Raw genomic sequence first — 21,916 nt, 5'->3', positions numbered from 1 at the left:
GTTTTTGTGGCACGCCTTAAACCGAACAAAAGTCTAAAGACATTTAGGTGACATATCAGAATGAATTTAAAAACAACGGTGAGAGTTTTATGCGCTGAAGAAAAAACTTGCAAACTTACATATTCACGTACTGAATTAAGTTACATTAGATAAATATACCTTGACTCAACTAACATTTTGTCTCTAGTGGCTTGGTAGCTAAACAAAGTTAGGCTATGTTCACATGTCTTTTTCTGATGAAAACTGCTGGTCAACGTGTGTGTGTGTGTGTGTGTGTGTGTGTGTGTGTGTGTGTGTGTGTGTGTGTACAAACCTGAGCAGGAGACATATGCATGAAATTTTTGGACTAAGGGTTATTTTTTCTTTGGTCTAGTTTGCAAGTTTAAAGTGTACGTGTTAATTGAATAGTTGTTTCTCTGATGCGTCGCTTCCTTCATCACATTTGTGTTTCAAACCAAGAAGAAATAATGGATTAATTATATTGTGTATGCCAAGAAAATACAGATATGTTCATCCAGTTCGATGTTTTTCAGGTCATTTTTAAAGGCTGTGATATTTGTGTCCCCGTGTGTTTACATGCCTCCACACAGGATGACTATCTGTAATCTGTATACCATGCCACGAATGCCCGAGCCCGTCTGGCTCACCATGATGTCTGGTACCCTTGAGAAGAACCATCTTTGTGGCCACTTCATGCGTGAGCTCTCTTTACTCATGGAACAAGCCTCAAAGAACCAGTTGAGTACCTTTTTTAAAAAAAAAACTTTGTTACTAATTTCACAAAACCCAAACTGTTCAGTTGTATTAAACACACGTGGCACTGTGCAAAATTCTTAGGCACATGCAAATAAATGCTGTAATTCAAAGACGCCTTAGAAAATAATGCAATGAAATGTTTTCTTCATAAAAAAATAACCTGTAAACAGTAATAAACTAAACAAGGTCGATATTTGGTGTGACAACCCTTTGCTATTTAAAATGTGTAAGTAGTCTCAGTTAAATTTAGCAGTTGGATGATCAGTTTTAATAAGCGTCCTGGAGAATCTGACGGTTCTTCTGGAGACATTGCCACGTTTGGTTCTGAACAGAAACAGTCTTTGTTTTTTTGTCTGAAAAGTGGTGAACTATGTCACATTCTACTTTCTTTACTGATGTACAAATATTTTTTCTGTAACGTTTTTGTTGGAAAAGTAATGTTTGAAATTTTGTTTTTGTTTTTAATACTGACTCAGTAATGAGGTCATAAACACCCAAGACAACATTTCTAAGAAAAAAAAGGGTGCCTGAGACTCTTAAAATTAAACACGTATTTGTAACTGTAACAGGCGTAACTGGCTGACCAGTTAAAATAGCGGTAATTTAAAAAAAAAAAAAAACAAACTTCAAAATCCCACAATTCTGCCTTTTTTAAATTTGATGAATGAAAAGTGTGCAAGGAACCCGTACTCTAAAGAACGTTGTATCTCATCATATTTGCCATTGGTTCCACTCTAGGTTTGTTCCTGCTCTTCTAACAGCTGTGCTCACGAACCATCTGGCTTGGGTGCCTACCGTCATGCCCAACGGCCAGCCGCCCATCAAGATTTTTCTGGAAAAACATTCCTCTACAAGTGTGGACATGCTGGCCAAGACACATCCCTACAATCCCCTATGGGCTCAGCTTGGTAAGTAAATATAAATGATCTGTACTGAGACAAAAATTCATGCAAGTTGAATGTCTGTGCATCTGGAATTGTAGTGCCATCTCAGATGTTTTGCCACTCAGTCACAGACCTTGCTCCATGTACTGTCCTTTACAACCCTTTGTGTAATGACAGCCAGCCAACTCCTTTCCCAGTCACCACTCTATGAAGATGAGCCATTCACCTTCTTTAATTTAATGACCGAGAACAGGGTAAAACTAAAAAGACAATGTAATGCATGTGCATTAACTGGCATGAAACATAAAATAGCTAAGAGATTCTACATTATTCATCAAACATCTCCATCTAACGATAACGGCCTAATAGTATAACAGATATACCAGATCAAATATTTTAAATGTGTCCTCAATAACTAGATCAAACATGAGAAAGATGGCGGTGTAAGAAGACAGAAAATACCTGTTTTAAAATAGGATAAACATTCAAATAATCAACACTGTTGATAACTTCTAGATTAACATATCAGTAGCATTCACATACCAGCGATGCTCGTACCGAGAGAAGCCATGCTAGTGAAGCATTCTGTAAATGCAGGAATACTACTCACTGGGTCGCATGGTAATTAATTAGATGCTTCAAACTATAAGTACACTGACATGACGTAACTTAAAACGCTTGGATCTGCTGTCAGTTTCACAGTTAGGACCACTAATCTGAATCATGTCAGCCATCATTATTTGCATCACTATTTTCATTTTCTGCACAGAAGTAAAGCTGTCTAGTGCCCTTTGTTTTAGAGAAGGCACTGTAATCATTTCTATGTTCCTAGATGTGACTAGACCCATGTATTAGCTATATTCAAGCTATCCAATACTGTTTATATTCTTCTACATATGTTATACATACAATCATTTAGTTTTAAACTGATTGCAACCTATGTAAACATTTTATTTGAATAAAAACCGTCAGTATTGCACAATACTGTAAAAATACAGTAAAAATTAATATAGGTGCACCTCTACTAAATCTAGTAGAATAGCTAGTACTATTCTTACTTAATGTCTACTAACATGTGGTTATCCACAGGCGACCTGTATGGTGCGATTGGCTCGCCGGTCCGTCTTTCGCGCACAGTGCTGGTTGGGCGGCAAAAGGAACTGGTTCAGCGGCTCCTCTATGTGCTCACCTATTTCATACGGTGCTCAGAACTATTAGAGACGGATGCTCTAGAGACTGGAAATGACGAGCAGGACGAGGAGGCTTTTGCTGTGCCTGGATCAGTTATTACAACCTCGTTGCGCCGTGGAGAGGTTGAGGAGTCAGAATATGTGCTGGTCACTGTGCACAAGCCTAGCCCAGAGGGCAGTGAAGCAGGCGTGAAAGAAGAGCAGCAAACGGAGCAGATTATTCCTGTCCTCACAGCTCAGGATCAGAGTGACCGTCAGATCTGCCATGAGGTTGGCAGCCCATTAGTTAGCCCATTAACAGAGACAGTGGTGAATGTGGGCTCTGCCTCACTGGTAACCAATACCCCTCTACTAGATTTACAAGGACATTCGGATGTGTGTGAGACTGACGTGGCACCCAGCTTGTTGTCTGTAAAGATTGTCCGGTCTTCAGGGATCCCACTGGAAAAGAAACCACCTGATAAAAGTACAACACTGGCCTCCTTTCTCCTGCATGAGGAAGAAGAGGAGCCCGGGACTAGAGTCACCTTCCTGATTGGCGAGTCCATGTCACCCGAGTCCGACTCGGAGAGCCAGAGACACAGGGTTGAAGATGAGCTCAAGAAACACAAAATGCATTTCACTGAAAAACCAAAGCAGCAGTGTTGCCACGTAAAGCAGCAGTGTAGCACTGCGCTGGCTAAGCCTCTAATAATGGACCAAATCGAGAGCAAGGATGCTAAAACCTTGTCATACGTCGCTAGCAATCTTCCTTGCGTTAACCCAGGTGCCCACGAGGAGTGCATGGACCTGTTTGATGAGTATTTTTGTGATGGTAACTCTGTCGAAACAAGGACTATCGGCGATGTCTCCAAAGCAGTTTCACAGGAGGTTGCAGATGCTGAAAAACACAATTTGCAAGAGACTTGGACGAAATCCCTAATTAGGACATATGAACAGGTTTGTGAGCACAGGGAACAGGCAACTTGTAATTGTAGCACACATCCCATCAACACGGGCTGCTGTACCAAATGTTGTTCTGTTCAGCAGGACAAAAGCATCAGAGTTTCACTCAGTGTACCAGGCCTAGAGAAAGAGCGGGAACGGACGAAGACGTCCCCCCTGAACGAGTGGGAGATTCCACGAAATGAGAGTTCAGACAGCGCCCTGGGAGACAGTGAAAGTGAGGACACAGGACAGGATATACCCAGACAAGAGCAAGATGCACAGTTCTTCAGTGAAATCCAAAATGACTGGCAAGAAGAGATGGAAGTACCATTCCCTGGGTATGTGAAACTTTGTGGGTCTTGGTGAACATGTTCTATTGTAAGAGTGTTTGTAATATATTGCATATTTTGTGCCATTTAGAATAATTTTTACATAAAAAAGCCATTATTTTATGACTTAAAAACATAAGTTACTGTGTCTTATTGGCCTTTCCAGTTTGCAGTAACAAACTGCAGTTGTCACGAACGGATGCGGTATAATTGTGTGTTTTGGCAGGGCAAAGCTGGCAGAAAACTACTCCAAATCGAGCATTGCTAACTTCGGGAGATCACTGTTTGGCAGTTACTGTCCTACATATGTACCTGACTTTGTTCTGCATGGAATTCCCAATGACAGCAAACTGAGGCAAAGCCTTGGGTCTGACTTGGCCCATGCAGTCCAGGTGAATATGAATGAAACCATTCTAAATAAATTGTTTTATTTTGGTTATTATAAGATAATCGCTGGTTAGACACCAGATATGGTAAACATCTGGCATAGACACTGATCAGCCATAACATTAAGACCTCTGACCGGTGAAGTGAATAACATTGATCATCTAGTTACACTGGCACCTGTCAAGGGATGGGATATATTGGGCAGCAAATGAACAGTCAGTTTTTGAAGTTGATGTGTTGGATGCAGGAAAAATGGGCAAGTGTAAGGATCTGAACGACAAAGACAAGGGCCAAATTGCGATGGCTAGACGACTGGGTCAGAGCATCTCCAAAATGGCATGTCTTGTGGGGTGTTCCCGGTATGCAGTGGTTAATACCTACCAACAGTGGTCCAAGGAAAGACGACCGGTGATCCGATACTTTACACACTAAAGGAAAAGGAAAACATAAAACATTTTCATAAGACCCCTTTAAAGGATTTACTGCGAATGTCTTGGTGCCAGATTCCACAGCGCACCTTCAGGGGTCTTGCGGAGTCAATGCCTCAGTGGATCAGAGCTGTTTTGGTGGCCTACACAATATTAGGCAGGTGGTTTTAACGTTATGGCTGATTGGTGTATTGGCTGATGTGTGCAGTCACCATATGTAATCCTCATGGTAATACTCGATTTTATTTTGTAGCACTTGTATTAGTTCAGAATTTCTGCCAGTGCCCATGGAAACGAAATCCATGCTACAGTCATGTAACGTGTATTTAATAAGATTAAAACCCAAGAACAATGGCCAGGTTAAAAAAAGACCCCGTTTATGTTTATTGTGCTTAGGGAATTTCTGTTCCTTTTTATTTTTAAACTAAGTTGTCAAAGCAGCAGATTGTCTCTTGGTTATGATGTTGAGATCAATGGTCTTAAAGTCTCTCTCTTCCACTTACTTTGAAGCATCCTGTGTTGGATGAGCCTGTAGCTGAGGCTGTCTGCATTATTGCAGACACAGACAGGTGGACAGTGCAGGTGGCCAGTAGCCAGAGACCCAGCACAGAGAATAAGCTGGGAAAAGATGTGCTGGTATCAAACCTTGTATCCAACCTGCTCAACTCCACTTACCAGCTCTACCGTCTCAACCTGTCTCCCAACTTTGTGAGTGCACCTCCCTACATTGCTTTCTTTTAGTTGTCCTACTGAAATTTGGTTGACATCATGCTAATTGGCATCACTAGCTTTTTTTCCTTCATTACACCAGCATTATTTGGTTAAAATAACACTGATATGATCGCAAATATTTGTCTTTCTGACTCATCCTACTACTTTTGATGCATGCTCTGTATTTCTAGCCAAATTAAACAAAGCCCTTAATTTCACGAGGGGCTCAGTGTAAGGTGTGTGGTGTTCTTAATTTTCTTGTGAATTATTCACCCCCCCTCTTTGCCTTTCAGTGTATAATGCATCTAGAGGACCGACTCCAGGAGCTTTATTTCAAGAGCAAAATGCTTGCTGAATACCTGAAAGGACAGACCAGGGTGCATGTCAAAGAGCTAGGCATGGTTCTCGGGTAATACACTTTTTTGTGACTTGAATGTTGTCACTTAAATAATGTTTCTAAAATTTGCCTAACGGATGTCTTTCTGATAGACCCATTAGGCAGTTTGAGACTGCGTCACTTTTTAAAAATGTAGTTGTGAAGCCGTGGTGATTTAGTGTAATTCTTGATGCCAGTAATGTTGAGGTCTTTGCTGTCTTTAGACAACAATCAAGCTGTAGACTAACAGGTTTAACGTTTCTCTTCTCTTCCCCCACAGAATCGAGTCCAGTGACCTGCCCTTGCTGGCAGCAATTGCAAGCACACACTCTCCATATGTGGCCCAGATCCTGCTGTAGCAGGGAATTGAGATCTATGGACACGTCCCCACACCCCCATGGCAGGAGCAGTTCAGGCTCTTTTGGGGCACCTTTTATTCTGTTTGCTGCATCTGAAGCAGAGTGAAATTGATACTTTCGGTTCATTTGGTTTGGTTTGATTTCACACTGCACATAAACATAAAAGCAAAAAAAAAAAAAAAACTGGCTGAGGGGTGTGTAGGGGTGCGTACTTGTAAAACTTTAATTCACTGGTCAGAAATATAAGAAGGGAAAAAGGTGAACAAACCTTTGCTAAGTGCATGGAGAAATCACAAATATCACCCAAGCACAGAGAATTTAAAGCCAGTGCGGAGTAAATGATTAGATAATTGTATTTATAACTAGTTTAAAACACTTTGTGTATCACATCCAGCATCATCTTTGTATAACATCTTTTTGTCTGTCAGTCCAAATACAGATGTGGCCTTTAAGAATGCACATTTTTTCATGCGGTTTCACACGATTCGCCACGTGTGATCACGCGGTACTCTGCAGAATTTAAAATCATGTGTTGTGCTTCACACAATAACCACCAGGTGGCGCATGGAACCACATACTGTAGCTGGACACAGTGCAATAAAATAATAGAATGTGTGGTCGAATGGTTCACATAAAAATATTACGTTTCTCATCTAAACTTATGATAAACCTGATTTAAACACGTTTCTACGTACAAGATTTGATTATATAAAGTGAGCGTGATCAAGTCACACAGTACAGGTACAATAACTATAGTATTTAAATGAACGTGGCTAGACCATGTAACTTGTGTAAAGCAGTGGTAACATGCAGGCTTTGTTAGCCAGCGACCGGGGTTCAGTGCTCAGCTCAGTTTAGTGTTAGTGTTGAGAAGGTTTTTTTTTTTCCACTGTAGAAAGTTCCTCAAAATAACGTCGAATGAATTCCATCTTCTCCTTTCTTGCCAATGGAAACTTTTGTTCTTTTCTTAGAATACAAGTTTTGCTGTTTAAAACACGGGTTTAAAGTGAACACAGAAGTCCACACACTGAAAAAAGCTCATTGAATTTACTTAATTCACATTTGTACAGCGGTTCCACGTGATTGAATTGAGTTACATTAACATACTTTGTTTTCGTACATCAAACAAGTCATGTATTTCCTGGGCCCGCAGCATGTGCGTGATTCCGCATGAAATCATAGGCTCCCGTTTCCTTTGACGTGTATTTGTAATGGCCACATCTGTATCCAGAACATATTGCATTACTGCAGTGCTCAACTCTGTCCTTTGATTCGGGTCATACGGTCTCACTGTTCGTTGTGTTCTGAAAACCCAACTGCGGCAAAGCAGAACACTGAGGAGGAAAACACCAGGGTCTGGTCTGATCCAAATGGACAGAACGCTGCACGTGTGAAAGTACCCCTAAAAGCCTTAGAAATGTTTTGAGGAATTGGGAGTTTGGCCTGTAAATTCCAGTAAAGGACCGGAAATATCAGATTTTATTTTCATTTCAAAGACCGTAGTCTTTAAACTTGTATTTTTATATATAGATTATATTTATTTTAGGCCTTTACCCTGAAAATAACCACAAAAGCAAAAAAAACAACAAAAAACGATATACCATAGACAACAAGGTGATTTACAAAAAAAAAAAAAAGCATCGATGGCTATTTGACATTAGCATGTGGATAATGAAATCAGTTTATTTTGATTTATGTTCATTTTTAATTAAAACCTGAAAATATTCTTTGTTTACCATATTAATCACAGTCTTGGTGTTAATCAGCAAAAGAGGTGGAGAATCTCATCGGTACAGCACTACCTCAAATAATCGCGGGTGATTTGCACAGAGCATTTTTACTGGCTAAGGGAAGTCGTTTTCTGCTTCCATTCAGGAAGGCAATATAAAAAAATATGCTGTGATGTGTTCGAAAGGAATTTGTATACATTTGTGTTTGAAAGTGCTGGGATGTTATACAGTGAACTTTCTTCAGCTTGGAAGCCACTGTACTATGTTTACTTCTGAATAAATGAAATTGCAAATACACTATATGGACAAAGGTTTGTGGACAGCTGACCATCACACCCATGTGTGCTTTTGAACATCCTGTTCCAGCTTTTCTCCCCTTCTGCTGTTCTAATAACCTTCACTCTTCTGGGAAGTCTTTCTGCTAGATTTTGGAATTTGGCTGTGGGGATTTCAACCACAAGAGCATTAGTGAGGTCACGCTATATACAATTGTTTGCTTCTAACTTCGTGCAACAGTTTGGGCAAGGCCCTCATATAGGTGTGATGCTCAGGTGTCCACAAACTTTTGATCATGTAGCGTATGTGTCTGTTGATAATGCTGTGCTTGGACAGCCCAAAAGGACCCACAAAAGGGTGATATAAATAACCTTATAAAAGGAATTTTATAAAACTGTATCGAACAAATGTATTAGTTTTTTACTCATTTTGACAGATTTTTTGCTCTGAAATAAGGCCATGCATCTGAGTCTTAACAAAACATGGAGAGAAAAAAACATGAAAAGAGAAGAGGCTTTGCGTAGGTTATTTTATTTTACAAGTTAAAAATAGTGTGTGAGATGCATTTATCATTTGTCTTCTTGAATGTGTATTTATATCTAATTCTTTCTACGTGATCATATTTAAATTATTTAGCACAGCATGTCTTGGTTCACACAAATTGTATATATTGCTTAAGTCTTCGTCATGCATTTGTACATATCTTTTGTTATGGCCTTTCTTCATTTTAATCTTTCCCAATTTTATGGGAATATTGTGCAATAAAAGTCAAGGTTAAACATTTCCGTGTGGTTTGATCATTTTGATGGGTGGGGGCGGGGGCGGGGGTGGGGGTTTTGATAGAACAAGGAAGTCAACTTAGGGTTAGAATGTTGGCAAAGGTCTGTTCATTTAACACTTCGTATTATCAAAGCTAAGGTGTGCTTCATTAGTTCATGATAAAGTCCATGCCTTTATTTACATTTAGCTCACATATTACTTTAGGCTCTAGTATATTATTTGTGCATCCTTTTGTAAAGTGTTACCTTGATTATGTCAGAAGTACTGAAACTCCACTGAAGTCACACAGTAATGCATATGAGTGAAGATCAATGTACAGTAGATGCTGACTTGCTTCTCAAATTGAACTTTAAATTCTGCTATAAGTAACAGGACACAAAAAGTCACTTTATAAAAAAACTAACATTATTTTAAATGAGTAGAAATAGTAGAAAAATGTGATTTCTTTCATGTCTGAGTAATTCATACATCCATTACGAATGAGTCTAAAATGCTGATCTAAACCAGATTTGATCTGGAACTATAACTGATCTAAAACAAACTAGGTCATTGCTTATGGGTCTGTTTTCTCTTTCAGAGGACCACTAGCATTAAAGCGCTATTTTTCTACAGAACTGCTTTTATGTATGCATTTTGAAAGCACTGTACAAGTAAAAATGACTTTCCTATACAAGAGGGCTAACATTCCATAAAAACATGACATACCTTCAACAACCAGTCTTTCCAGTTGCATATGGTCTTGTTTTATATATAGCTCTTCTGTTGCTGCAATGTGGGGAGAAGTGCAGATTTCTTCTGCATCTCTTGCAGTAAACCAAGAGTTTGCAATCCTTCTACAAACCTGTAAAACAAGCATACTATTCAATATAAACTGGCAGTTGATGACAGCTGGTACAGTCTATGCTGTCAGGAAGGAAAGACTACATCATCACTTACTGGTCTAAGGTGGCTTGCACTCTTCCGTTCTGAAAGAACGCTGCAGCTGATTGGATAACGAGTCCTGATTGGACTACTTTTCTGTCAGACTAGATATATCTCAAAGCACCTATGATACCTCAACTTTCTGGTGCCTCTGTAATGGCACAATTTGCCTCCAGAACAGTTGTTGCTTTCTGTATCTAAAAAAGTTCCCATAAAGCAATCTTTCTTAAAATCCTGATAATATAATTTTTCAGAAAAAAATTTAAAGAATTCTTTTCTTTTCTTTTTTATATTGCCGAAGACGGAGGGTAATACCTGGTTGGGCCACACAAGAGGAAAAAAGACACGACCCACTGATCGTCTACGGTGGTGTAGGCTGTAGGGGGCGTGGCGCGGTAGGGGGCGTGGTGCCTGAAAGTAGCTTTTGACCCGAGTTCAAATCCGCCTTTTGCCGAACTCACTGTTCTCCTTTTCCCATCACATATCAGATCGGAAAGACGTTTATTCTCAATGAAAACGTGAAAAGTGGAAATAAAGTGTTTATCGGTTAGGGACCCCGCCTCGTGCCCGATGCTCCCTGGGATAGGCTCCAGGTTCCCCCGTGACCCTGAGAAGGATAAAGCGGTATAGAGATGGATGGATGGATGGATGGATAATTTGATGCCATTTAAAATGGAAGTCTGCCATCAGTTTCATTCAAGAAAATGGGAATGGGCGTGGTTAAAACTGCATCGCAGCTGCGCCTCAGAGATATTTTGGCTTTTCTTTTGAGTCCCTGTTAAATAAAAATAAGTAAGTAAGTAAGTAAGTAAATAAATAAATAAAGCGAGGCAACAGAAACCCATAAATTAAGACAAACGTAATCGTTCAATTAGGACAAAAAATACCGCCATGTAAATGATCAGATCAGATCAGACTGTAGGATGGACTGATCTGTCTGAACACAACCGTAACCGTGATCAGCTGGCAGGTTAGCGCTCACATTATTATTATTATTATTATTATTATTGGCATAGTAGGGAGGCAAAATTATTTCCACGTCTGTTGACGAGTCTTCATCCAGAACGCGTTTTGTACGTTACATTCGTTTCCGAAACTTCTGTAAAAGTTTTCTTCACTTTGTCGAACACAAACATTTAAACACAACTTTACTCAAAGATTGATAAAATAATCCCTTCGGCTGGAACCCGTGTGACGAGGTTCAGGGGTTTCCGGTGTGTCGAAAATAGTTGACGCAGTTAAAAGTTGATGAAGAAGGTTGCGCATGCGCGACGAAAATAAACGCAATAGTATGTGATAATTGGGTTAAGTTACAAGTACAAGCTTTACTCTTTTTTTAATCAAAGAAAACCAATATTACAACAAGATGACATTCAATTTACAATAAACTCCTTCAGCATTGTAACAGGGGCTTAGACACAACATAAAACTGACCCAGAAGAAAGGGCGGGGGGGCGTGTCTTCACCTTTAAAGTAGTCCAGCTGCATCTGTGACGTCACCGCTATTCAAATGGTGCTGCCTGGCAAACCCTCGGTATCAGTCAGGAAGTTGTCCTCTGTGAGTCTGGATTTCGACCAGCAGAAACAGCGACATAACCAGATGTATACACATTAAAACACAGTTTAAAACACAGTTTAAAGTTTTGCAGCGTCATCTCTCAGCAGTGACAGGTTTTACGTGAGACCTGCGAGAATCTCGCAGCAGTATTTGACGGCGGCGGTTTTTCTCGGTACACCGGAACGATGTTTCCAAGAACTACTGCTTTGAAAACTCGAGACTCGGAGGAACCGACCTCTCGGATTTAAACAATCACGGACAAGTACACGATTTAACTCAACCGAGATAGTCATGGAGAATGTTCATGCCAGGTTCAACTCTCTCTCTGCGGTCTTCTGTCTAATCTTTACTTAGTACCGAGTTTTTATACACGATATTAAATAGTAAAATTCCTTACGGACCGGAAAATCAGTGTTGAGTGTGATCGACAGTGTGGAAGACTCTCTGGAAGTTTCCTCTTTTTAAAGTATCACAAACCGGGGATTTCAGTTTTGTTTTAAATCTCGGAGCTCCATGTCTGCTGAATAACAATTCTCAATGGATTTTTTGACTACAGCCAGCGTTCACACGCCCGACCCCATCACACCACGGGGAAGAACAGAGGTAGGAGCTCATCTCCAAACACCTCACTCTAAACATCTCACTCCAAACATCTCATATCTCACTCCAAACATCACACCTCACTCTAAACATCTCACTCCAAACATCACACCTCACTCCAAACACCTCACTCCAAACACCTCACTCCAAACATCTCACTCCAAACATCTCACTCCAAACATATCACATCTCACTCTAAACACCTCACTCCTCACTCTAAACATCTCATCTCACTCCAAACATCTCACTCCAAACATCTCACATCTCACTCTAAACACCTCACTCCTCACTCTAAACATCTCATCTCACTCCAAACACCTCTCTCTAAACATCTCACTCCAAACAGACTGCCATCAAATCTGATATCAGCATTAACTGATGTATGATGAGATTAATTTAGGTTGGTAGCGGTTGTGCTGTAAGCGTATAAACTTGATAGAATAAAACGCGCAGATAAAATAGCCATATATATGTGTATGTTTGTACGTGTGTGTGTGTGTGTGTGTGTATATATGTATATATGTATGTATATGTATATTTATATAATATATAACGCCGAGCATCAAAAGGATTTATTTCTAAAGTCAGGATTAGAGCGCCGGTACCTGACCGGCTGTTGAACAGAAATCCATCATGTTTTTCAAAGCCACTCTTGACAATACCTTTATTACACATTTTTTGCTTTTTGCACGCAGCTCTTCTCTTCTTCTCTCGTGTCTCGGCTTCAGTTCTCACCGTCTTCACTTCCGCTGTTCGCAGCTGCTGCGGTCTCGCGCTCAGACTCCGAGTTCCTTGGTCTCGCTGTCAGACACGGAACTGTGCGCGAGACGGAGCAGCGAGTATGGAGAGCCAAAATGGTCATTTAACATGTGTGTGATAGATAGATAGATAGATAGATATATAATTAATAATTGAATAGTTTATTTAACACTAAGATATACATTCCTCATTATTATATAGTGCATTAATGCATTATTTATTAAATACTATTTTACACTGATTCGAGATTTTCAGTGTGACGAAGTTGCTGTCTGATAGTCTGATAGTCTGATAGTGGCTGGGGGTGAATATTAACCAGCCAACAATTTGTGGTTTTGGAACGTTCTGGGAATGTTAGTTTGTGGTTCCCAGAACACACATTTTTAAGGTTTGTTTTTTGGTTAGCCAGGGAAGATTTCTGTACGGAACTAGAACCTTGTTTTTGCGGAACCTTCCCATAACGTTCTCTTAACCCACATTTTCAACATTTATTTTTAATATTCATACATTCATGCTTGATTAATCATAAATAAAACAAATCAGTCTATATAAATAAATAATCAGCACACAATCCATGTTTTTGTTGATCCATTGTTTACATAAAATAACAAGCCATGAATCACAGGACATTCAAAACCATAATTATCATTTAATAAAAAAACATGATAACCTTTTCATACATAAAAATTTGCAAGAACATATTGTATCATTAAAAGATAAATTGTAACTATAAAAACAGTTACATTTTTTTCAACTTCTCCTCTTGAAAAAAGCAGGTTCACTTCTTCCATCACTGTAATCTGCAAATTTAACAAAGAAAAGGCAACAAGTTACAAGTACATTTAGATTAAACAATCAGAATTAAATAAATAAACTTTACTATGTAGGCCTATAATATCATGGGGTTTGCGCACGGCCGTGTCTAGAGGTCTGATGTTACACGCAACACCGAATAAAATCTAAAAAGTTGTGGGAAGCTCGGTGATGGTGACGTTGAGGTGGAGCGACCGTGGTGTAGTTCGTTTGTTGCGTACGGTTAGATGTTTATTTCTGGAGATTGTATTTAGGCTTCAGACTTCATAAACGTTGTGTGCATTTGTGAAAATGATCTTGATGGACAGGACGTGTTCGTGTTGTAAACTTTTGTTGATCACAGAGATTATTTTTTGCGATAATCCAAAAGTCTGTGTGAAAATCCTGTTGGGTTTTTGTGGAGGGAACCGGTGTGATGATAACTCCCGGGTTCCGGTACGAAATGACGTCGTCCCTGCAGCGCTCTGTTGGGTGATCTGTCTGCGTCTCTCCTCCTGTAAACTCTGATATCGACTTTTCTGCATTCGCCTGAATTGTTTTCATTCGGCTGCATATTGTTATGTTTGATGCATATTTTCATTTGCTTGATGGCATTTTTATTTTTACTTATCCTATATTTTGGGTAGAGTTTTATTTATATTTTGCTTCTACGAGATGATGCACTTTAAGGACCAGTCTAATTTGATGTAAAGATTTGTACATTAGCAGGAACGTAGCACAACATGGAGGTGAAAGCAGCGGTCTGTTTATTTCAATGCGAGAGTGCAATAAAAATATGTTGTCCCTATGGACCTTGGACCCATTCCAGTTTGCTTACTGCTCGAATAGATCCTATGACAATGCATTGACTATGCACTCTGCTTGAAGACGCCTATGTGCTGATGCTGTTTATTGATTACATCCCTACCAAACTCATAGTCAAGCTGAAGGATCTGGGATTAACAGTCACATGTGTAACTGGATTCTGGACTTCCTGATGGGCAGACCTCAGGTGGTCAGGATTGGCAGCCTCCACAGTCCTCCACACTCCCACTCAACACTGGTGTCCCACAGGGGTGTGTGCTCAGCCTCCTCTTGTAATCCCTGTTCACCTATGACTGTTCTGCTAAGCATAGCTCCAGCATCATCTTCAAATTTTCACAAGTTGTCAGTTCTAGGTTGATTTAGGTTTTATTTACACCTTCATTTTCTGGAAAGAGCTCCCCTTTGCATATAGCAACATTAGTATTAGGCATATTTTAATAATGATTATATATGTTGTGCAGCTCTCGTGATCAATAAGACATGTTTTGCTCAGTAGCTGCTCTTATTTTCCTTTTCTCTCTACAGCTGTGGCAAGTATCTGGATGAAATACCAGGCTGTGCATCAGTTTGGAACCATCAGAAATGATTGTGGTGAGTGGAGTCCTCTGTATGTACAGTAATGGCTAATTTCTAGCGAATGTGTTTTATTTTATTGCCGGTAATTTTTTTTCCTCCAATAGCACCCAAAGTTTTCATCTACCACTGTTCAGTTCATAAAAGCTGTCTGAGAACACATGGGCAAGACCTTGATGATGAATGAAGTTTCATTTTAACTGAAAGTGGAATTTCTTGTTTCTATCTGTCTACATTTACGGCATTTGGCAGACACCCTCCCTTATCCAGAGCGACTTACATTCATCTCATTTACACTTGCGAGCAGTTGAGGGTTTAAGGCCCTCGCTCAGGGCCGAGCAGTGGCAGCTCGGCAGGATTTGAACTCGCGACCAGTGGTGAGCTACCACTGTCTAGAACTTCAAAATAATTAGAAGTAAAACTACATGCAATCCACTGAATGTTAGGAACAATACGAGGTCACAAGTTTAAGACTTTTTAAAATGATAAACAAATTAATCATTAACACACATGTACATTTTAACATTTCAAATGATTTTCTTGGTATGCTTTTAACTCGCAGATAAACCGCTCTCTGCTAGAACGCGTGCTGTTGGTCTCTTGGCGGGCCGTAGGAACTTTAACGTCTTTTTCATCAGTGTTATTAGGAGAACTTTGCCATTTACACAGCTGTACATAGTACGTATATATTCACGCAGTATGCCGTTGGAAAGCTAAGAATCTTCTGATTTGATTTCTATAAAACGTTTAAAGATACGATCACAACAGCAGCTACAATCGGCGTCTTTGTCCGACAACCAGCATGCAAACAAAGGAGCACCAAACGGAGGCAATTCACCCTTGAAGCATCATAGCAGTCCAGTGAAGAATAACATCCTGACAGAACAGTCCTGTTACACTGCCAAAGCTCCAAACAGTCCAATTTTTATGTAAAAGCTATTTAGTCCAAAACACGTTTTACATCAATAAGTCCACAGGAAATGATGCTGCGTCGTTCCAAATCATCTCAGAAGACCTCATTGTTCTCCTGTGCAGCACGCGAGTGTTCACACCTAAACGACAGAGCTCCAAATGACCCCCTGGCTGAGACCCATCGAATGACACCTGATTTGAACCAATAGGAGCTTCCATGTCCTGTGTCTAGGCTTCAGAACCGGAGAAAGTCTGTGCTTCAGCAAGCTCCTTCCCCATTCCTACGTGTTTACAGCGAGCTATGTAATGATGCCTTCGGAGGCGAGTGAAGCATCCTGTAGCCAGTGAACTGCTGAACAGAACGATACCTTGATTTCCCGGTGTGTTTCAACACTTCAACTTAAAAGTCCCCGTGTAAAGCTCTGTAACCAGTGGCACAAGAGTGCGTAAAAGTGCACAAAGGTTTCAAGTATGAACATGCATATTAAAATACATATAAACAAACATATAAACAAACATGCATATCACTGTCCACTTTATTAGGAACACCTGCCATTCATGCAGTTGTCTAATCAGCCAATCACGTGGCAGCAGCGAAATGCCAAAAAATCATGCAAAGACAGGTAAATTAAATTTTTGCCCCCTTCTGGTGTTTGGTGTTTAACCCTAGTCGGGGAACATTTGATATGGTTTGCCAAATGCATGAACAACCCTCGGCATTATAAATAATAAGGGTGCAGTATTTTGAGAAATCTGAGTGCTAATTCTATACAGTGCAGCTCAGGTATGTACTGTAGCTACTGCGAACAAGTTAGTTAAGCGGCGTATTAGTCCAGCAGAGTAGTTGTTGCTCAACTATGATTTAAATAAATAATAAAAAAAGTTTTATGTTGTTTAAAAAAAAACAACAACCCATACATAAAAAGTTGGTGGAGAATGTTGCTTTCTGTAGGCAGTGATTAAAAGGTTAAAAGGTTAAACGATGATGTTAAAGCGATGGCTGGAGGATGTGAGAGCAAGCCGTGTTTGCACTTCACCTTGCTTTGTTCCTTGTTCAGCTTTTGCCTCCTCTTCTGCTGTCACCATTAACACCCTTATCCACTCAGATCTGGAGTTTGAGCTGCATTTGATCAAGCTCTGAGTTTTGCTGGAGGCTTAATTGATTTGTTAAATTGTGTCATGCTGTATACAGATTTAAAAGGCTGTAGAAATTGCATATGGGTGAAATGATTTGTGGTAGGAAACATTAGTAGTATTGTTAGTCTGTCGCTTCATAATTTAGTGTATTACGCTAAATGTGTAAAATAAAATAACCATACAACAGTAACATCAAAGCCTTATTTGACGGAATGTTTGTGTATTTATGGTTTTCTACAGGAAACTGTAGCTTTAGCGCAATGTCTGTTGCGAATGACTTTCAAAAAAGAAAAAAGACTTTTTCTGGTAGCAGACGTGCTAGTGATGCTCTGACGTATGAGCCACAGTCATTCTTTAATGCTTTTTTCAGTTTGATTTGTGTGTAAATGGATATGCCATGAGTCTGCTGTGCTTGCGCAGGCTTTCAACGATATGGAAGAATTGGCTGTTTGGCTAGGAATCAGAGGTGCTTGCTGACTCTACTGCCTTGCAGGTGGAGGACGAGGACAGCGATTTGAAACGGCGATCGCAGCAACGCCATCATAACCTGCGAGTGGTCCAAGATCCAATCACACATGCTCAGGAGAAGGCTAACTCGCCCATGGTAAGACTCCAGCACTTATTGTTCACTCTTATGCCAAGTCTAATAAGGAGAGCAGGTTTATCGATGAGTCAGACTCCTTACACATTTTCAATTCAGTTCATTATTATTTCTGTAGCGCATTTAACAATGGACTTCATTTGAATCATCTCAAGGAAAGGGCACAACTCCGCACAGTAACAACTGCACAATAACAACTGCACAATAACAACTGCACAATAAAAAGGCGTAGTGGAATATTTACAATTCAACTCAATTCAGTTCAATTTTATTTGTATAGTGCTTTTAACAATGGACATTGATTGATTATATGTGTGTGTGTGTGTGTGTGTGTGTGTGTGTGTGTGCAGTCTTATCCGGAAAGGGCCGGTGTGGTGCAGGTTTTCATTCCAACCGAGCAGAAGCCACACCTGAGTCTACTGAGAGCCAGGATCACCTGATTAAACAGGTGGAATCGGGCGTGGCTCCTGCTTGGTTGGAATGAAAACCTGCACCCACACCACACCGGCCCTTTCCAGATAACATTGGACACCCCTGGCCTAGACCAAACCTGTTCTAGCACGATGTCCGCAAAGTGCGGTCCGTTTAGACATGGTTTATGTCTCAATCCCCCCCTTCCCCCAACCGGAGGCCTTTTTTGTGTTGGCAGTGTGTTTTTGGTGATTATCTGCATGATGAAATTCCTCGCAGTTGGATTAGAGTTACATTATCAATAAATATTAGTGAGCCATGTGAGCCCAAGCCATGACATCAGCTCCACCATGCTTGCTCGATGAGCCTGTATGATCATGAGCAGATCCTTTCTTTCAAACCCCAGTGTCTTCAGTGTGTAGCAGAAACAAAAGAATTGGCCTAGCTTTTCCAATACCAATACTGAATTTTAATAAAATGTTAGGGGAAGATGGGCTTCCTGTTTACTCTTAAAGCAAGCATCTGTGCAGCAGAGTAATCAGATCAGAGAATCAGCCCTGTTCCTCATCTGGTGTTTTTTGCTCCCTCGGTTAATTGCAAGTATTAAAATAGCTAGAAAGCTATGTTTGATTCTGTAAACCACCTCTCAGACACACAACTGCTCTACCTACACAGGATGCACATCCTGCCAGCAGTTGTTTACAGGCTGCTGCTATTGTAATGCATCCTGAGTGCTTGCTTACGTAAGACAATGAATCAACAAAGCAGTCAGGCCTTTTAAGTGTTTTAAGTGGCATTTCTATATTTGATGCATCATTTTTGTTGTTGTTGTTGTTGTTGTTGTTGTGCAACAGCATGATATTTAGCGGGATTGTAACTTTACCCACACTAAGACCTGCTGTCATTAACAAGATTTGTAGACTGTGTGAGAGAGAGAGTAAGAACAATGTTTGCCCATGTCTCTACTGAAATACACAATTTCAGTCATGTATAGAGTATTTATTGGCACCCTTGGCAAAGGTGGGTAAATGCATTTGCCTTTTTACCTTGCAGAACATTGTACAGTCTCCCACATCATGCTAAATACAAGAGAAACAGCCTTGTTTAATTCCTTTATAGTGTTATTTAAACACCATGAAAGCCACCTTTTCTTTGTGGAAAATAGGTATTTTCCAGCAGCCAGTGACCTCCATGCAACCCCCCCCCCCCCCTGCCCGCCCCCGCACCCCTGTCTACAGTTCTGATCCTCAGAACGCTCCGTGTGCTGAGTCGCAGTTGGCTGGCATGTAAAAGGATGATGTCATTTTTTTGCAATAGAGGTGAAGCAACTGAGTCATAGAAATAAGATTCACGTCACAGTTAAAGGTACTGAAGAATTCACATCTCTCTTACAGAGAAAATAAATACTCTTCAACTGACATAAGCTTTTGTGTTCACTAGGGATAGCGTACCTGGTTTTACACTAACCGGTTAATAGACGGTTTCATACTGCAGGATGCATCTGTAACAGCAGATACCGTGCGGGAGGAATACATTAACCTACCAGGCTTTTTTTAAGCGGTGTTTCTCCCCGTCACTTTCTCTCGGTTTACCAGCAATTTATGCTTTGTCAATGCTATTTATGCCTGAGGCCTTTTTAGAGCTATAGTCACCAGCATTTATTCTCTCTGATCAATAAAGATGCTCCCCCTTCTTGGTTTGAAGCAGACAGCCAATAGCGCTAATGCAGTCGTCCCCCCCCCACCCCCCCACCCTGGTGTTCCTTACACTGTGCACCCTACGCAGATGATGTCATTCTTTTTCTGCCAGGCTCCCCTCCCTTTCTCTCTCACTCTCCTGGTTAGACATGTTATTGCTGGTGGATACAGTCGTGTTTCCTGGGGGAGATACTGGGGCGTTGCAGCCAGGGATGCACACTCCGAGACTGCGTACAGCAGCTTCAGAGGTGGAAACACGCACACCACATTTGCTGCGTTTACGACGAGGGAAGTATGTAACATGGTGTGTGGTGTCTGTTTCATGGCGAAGAAGAGAAGAGGCTAAAGCTGGATTTGAGCGTTTCTAGTGCTGTCTGACATTTCTGCAGTGAAGTTTAAAGGAGGTTTTTTCCATTCCTCTTTTTATTCAGGGCCAGTAGCATATTTTTGGATTCTTTCCTTTTCTCCACTGCAGTGTGCAGCTGCACAGCTGATCTTCAATGACTTAATTGAACCTCCACAAGTGCTGCAATGCTTTAGTAGAAACACATTGGATTTTATTCTCCTCCTAGGGAGGAAATGGACTAATTTTTTTTTGGTCAAACATCTGAAGTATTTTATGTTTCTAGAAGTGTTTTATTTAATGCTACTTGCTTGCTCTTTATACTCTAGTTTATTGCAAATGGTGAGGGGAAGATAGCTCACTGTTGCTCATTTCTCTCTCTTTAATGAAAGTGGAAAGTTTTTCTTTCATCTTGGGAAATGGCTTTCCTCGTCCGTTGCTATGCCAACTGCTTGCAACCGTGGTCCTCCAAAGTAAGTGATGTAATCCTTCAGTGGCCAGCCCTGTCCTATGTTGAATTGTGTGTGTGTGTGTGTGTGTGTGTGTGTGTGTGTGTGTGTGTGTGTGTGTGTGTGTGTGTGTGTGTGTGTGTGTCGTTGGGTTCAGTGGCCCCTATTCAAATGAGTTATGCATGATCAAACCTGTGGAGAAAATAAACATAAGCACATGAGCACACAGGGTTGTATATGGACCCTTTGTTTGCACTTTTTTGCTGATCGTTCTGAAGCAACCAAATAACCTTAAGCAATTTCCTCACAATTTCTTTCCTTCAATGTACTGTACATCTGCTCTTAGCTTGCTGTAGTTCAGATGTATGCTTCCTTTTCTACAGTATTTTGCTCAATAAGAAATAGAAGGAAGTATTAGAAATAAGGTCAAAACGTTATACAATTAAAAGAATGAAATCATAATATTCTGCAATATCAGTATTAAGATGTGATTGGGTTTTGGTACCTTCGCCAAATCCTCCACAGTCCCAATTTAGATATTTGGCCCAAACGTTATCCCATTTTATTTAGTTTGATCTACTAGCAGGTGAAAGCAAGCTACACCTGCATAAATGAAGATTTATTTTAAGTAAATGATATGCATACACACATCCAGACACGTTTCATGTCAGTTATTAATGTGGTAAATTGAGTCACATAAATGTAAAAATAAAGTAAATAAAGGAGTCTTGTTTCCACACAACAGAAGCTAATTTATCAAATGATGGATTTCACGCGTTTCATTAATGAAATTAGTTTATAGCATTTTGTAAAAACAGAAATAGTTAGTTTGTGGTGCTAACCAAAGAATTGTAAACGTATTATAATTTTTTTTTAAATATAGTAACAGCTCATTTAGTGGAACTTGTATTGCAGATGCACTACATAATCTAAGGCTATATTTTTTAGGCCAACCCGGAAGTTAGCATCACCCGGGTTCCCTCGAGAAACTCTGTGACCAGCAAAAGTTTATGATTCTTACAAGTTTTGTTCATCAACATAATCTTCACAAATGAACACAACTTTTATGAATTTTCAAGCCTAAATACAATCACCAGAAATACAAAGCTAAAGTTAGGCTATAAACGAAGTACATCATGGTTGCGTGACTTCAACCTCACCACCACTAATCTTCCAACAACTCTTTCAGTCTTTATTTAAAAGAA

The 21,916-nt window shown here is 40.1% G+C and overlaps 2 protein-coding genes across 7 annotated transcripts in view; both read left to right on the top strand.

Moving 5' to 3' along the window:
• The window catches only part of fnip1 (folliculin interacting protein 1), a 28,387-nt gene extending 18,776 nt beyond the window's left edge, over positions 1-9,611 (top strand). For 2 of the 5 annotated variants that reach the window (XM_053648683.1, XM_053648682.1), the window contains exons 12-18: positions 591-737; positions 1,495-1,664; positions 2,730-4,095; positions 4,313-4,478; positions 5,412-5,609; positions 5,906-6,021; positions 6,269-9,611. In XM_053648683.1, coding sequence (XP_053504658.1) covers positions 591-737; positions 1,495-1,664; positions 2,730-4,095; positions 4,313-4,478; positions 5,412-5,609; positions 5,906-6,021; positions 6,269-6,347 — 2,242 coding nt within the window. In that variant the 3' untranslated portion in view covers positions 6,348-9,611. The remainder of the gene's footprint in view (positions 1-590; positions 738-1,494; positions 1,665-2,729; positions 4,096-4,312; positions 4,479-5,411; positions 5,610-5,905; positions 6,022-6,268) is intronic. The other 3 variants (XM_053648685.1, XM_053648686.1, XM_053648684.1) reach the window with 3 other exon arrangements.
• A 1,902-nt stretch (positions 9,612-11,513) lies between these two features.
• The window catches only part of rapgef6 (Rap guanine nucleotide exchange factor (GEF) 6), a 42,326-nt gene continuing 31,923 nt past the window's right edge, over positions 11,514-21,916 (top strand). The window contains exons 1-3 of one of the 2 annotated variants that reach the window (XM_053648681.1): positions 11,514-12,215; positions 15,114-15,179; positions 17,704-17,814. In XM_053648681.1, coding sequence (XP_053504656.1) covers positions 15,171-15,179; positions 17,704-17,814 — 120 coding nt within the window. In that variant the 5' untranslated portion in view covers positions 11,514-12,215; positions 15,114-15,170. The remainder of the gene's footprint in view (positions 12,216-15,113; positions 15,180-17,703; positions 17,815-21,916) is intronic. The other variant, XM_053648679.1, reaches the window with a different exon arrangement.

The sequence above is a fragment of the Ictalurus furcatus genome, chromosome 18, assembly GCF_023375685.1.
Source record: "Ictalurus furcatus strain D&B chromosome 18, Billie_1.0, whole genome shotgun sequence".
Lineage (NCBI taxonomy): Eukaryota > Metazoa > Chordata > Actinopteri > Siluriformes > Ictaluridae > Ictalurus > Ictalurus furcatus.
The sequence above is the reverse complement of the archived record's forward strand: the minus strand, read 5'-3'. Positions and strand labels throughout refer to the sequence as shown.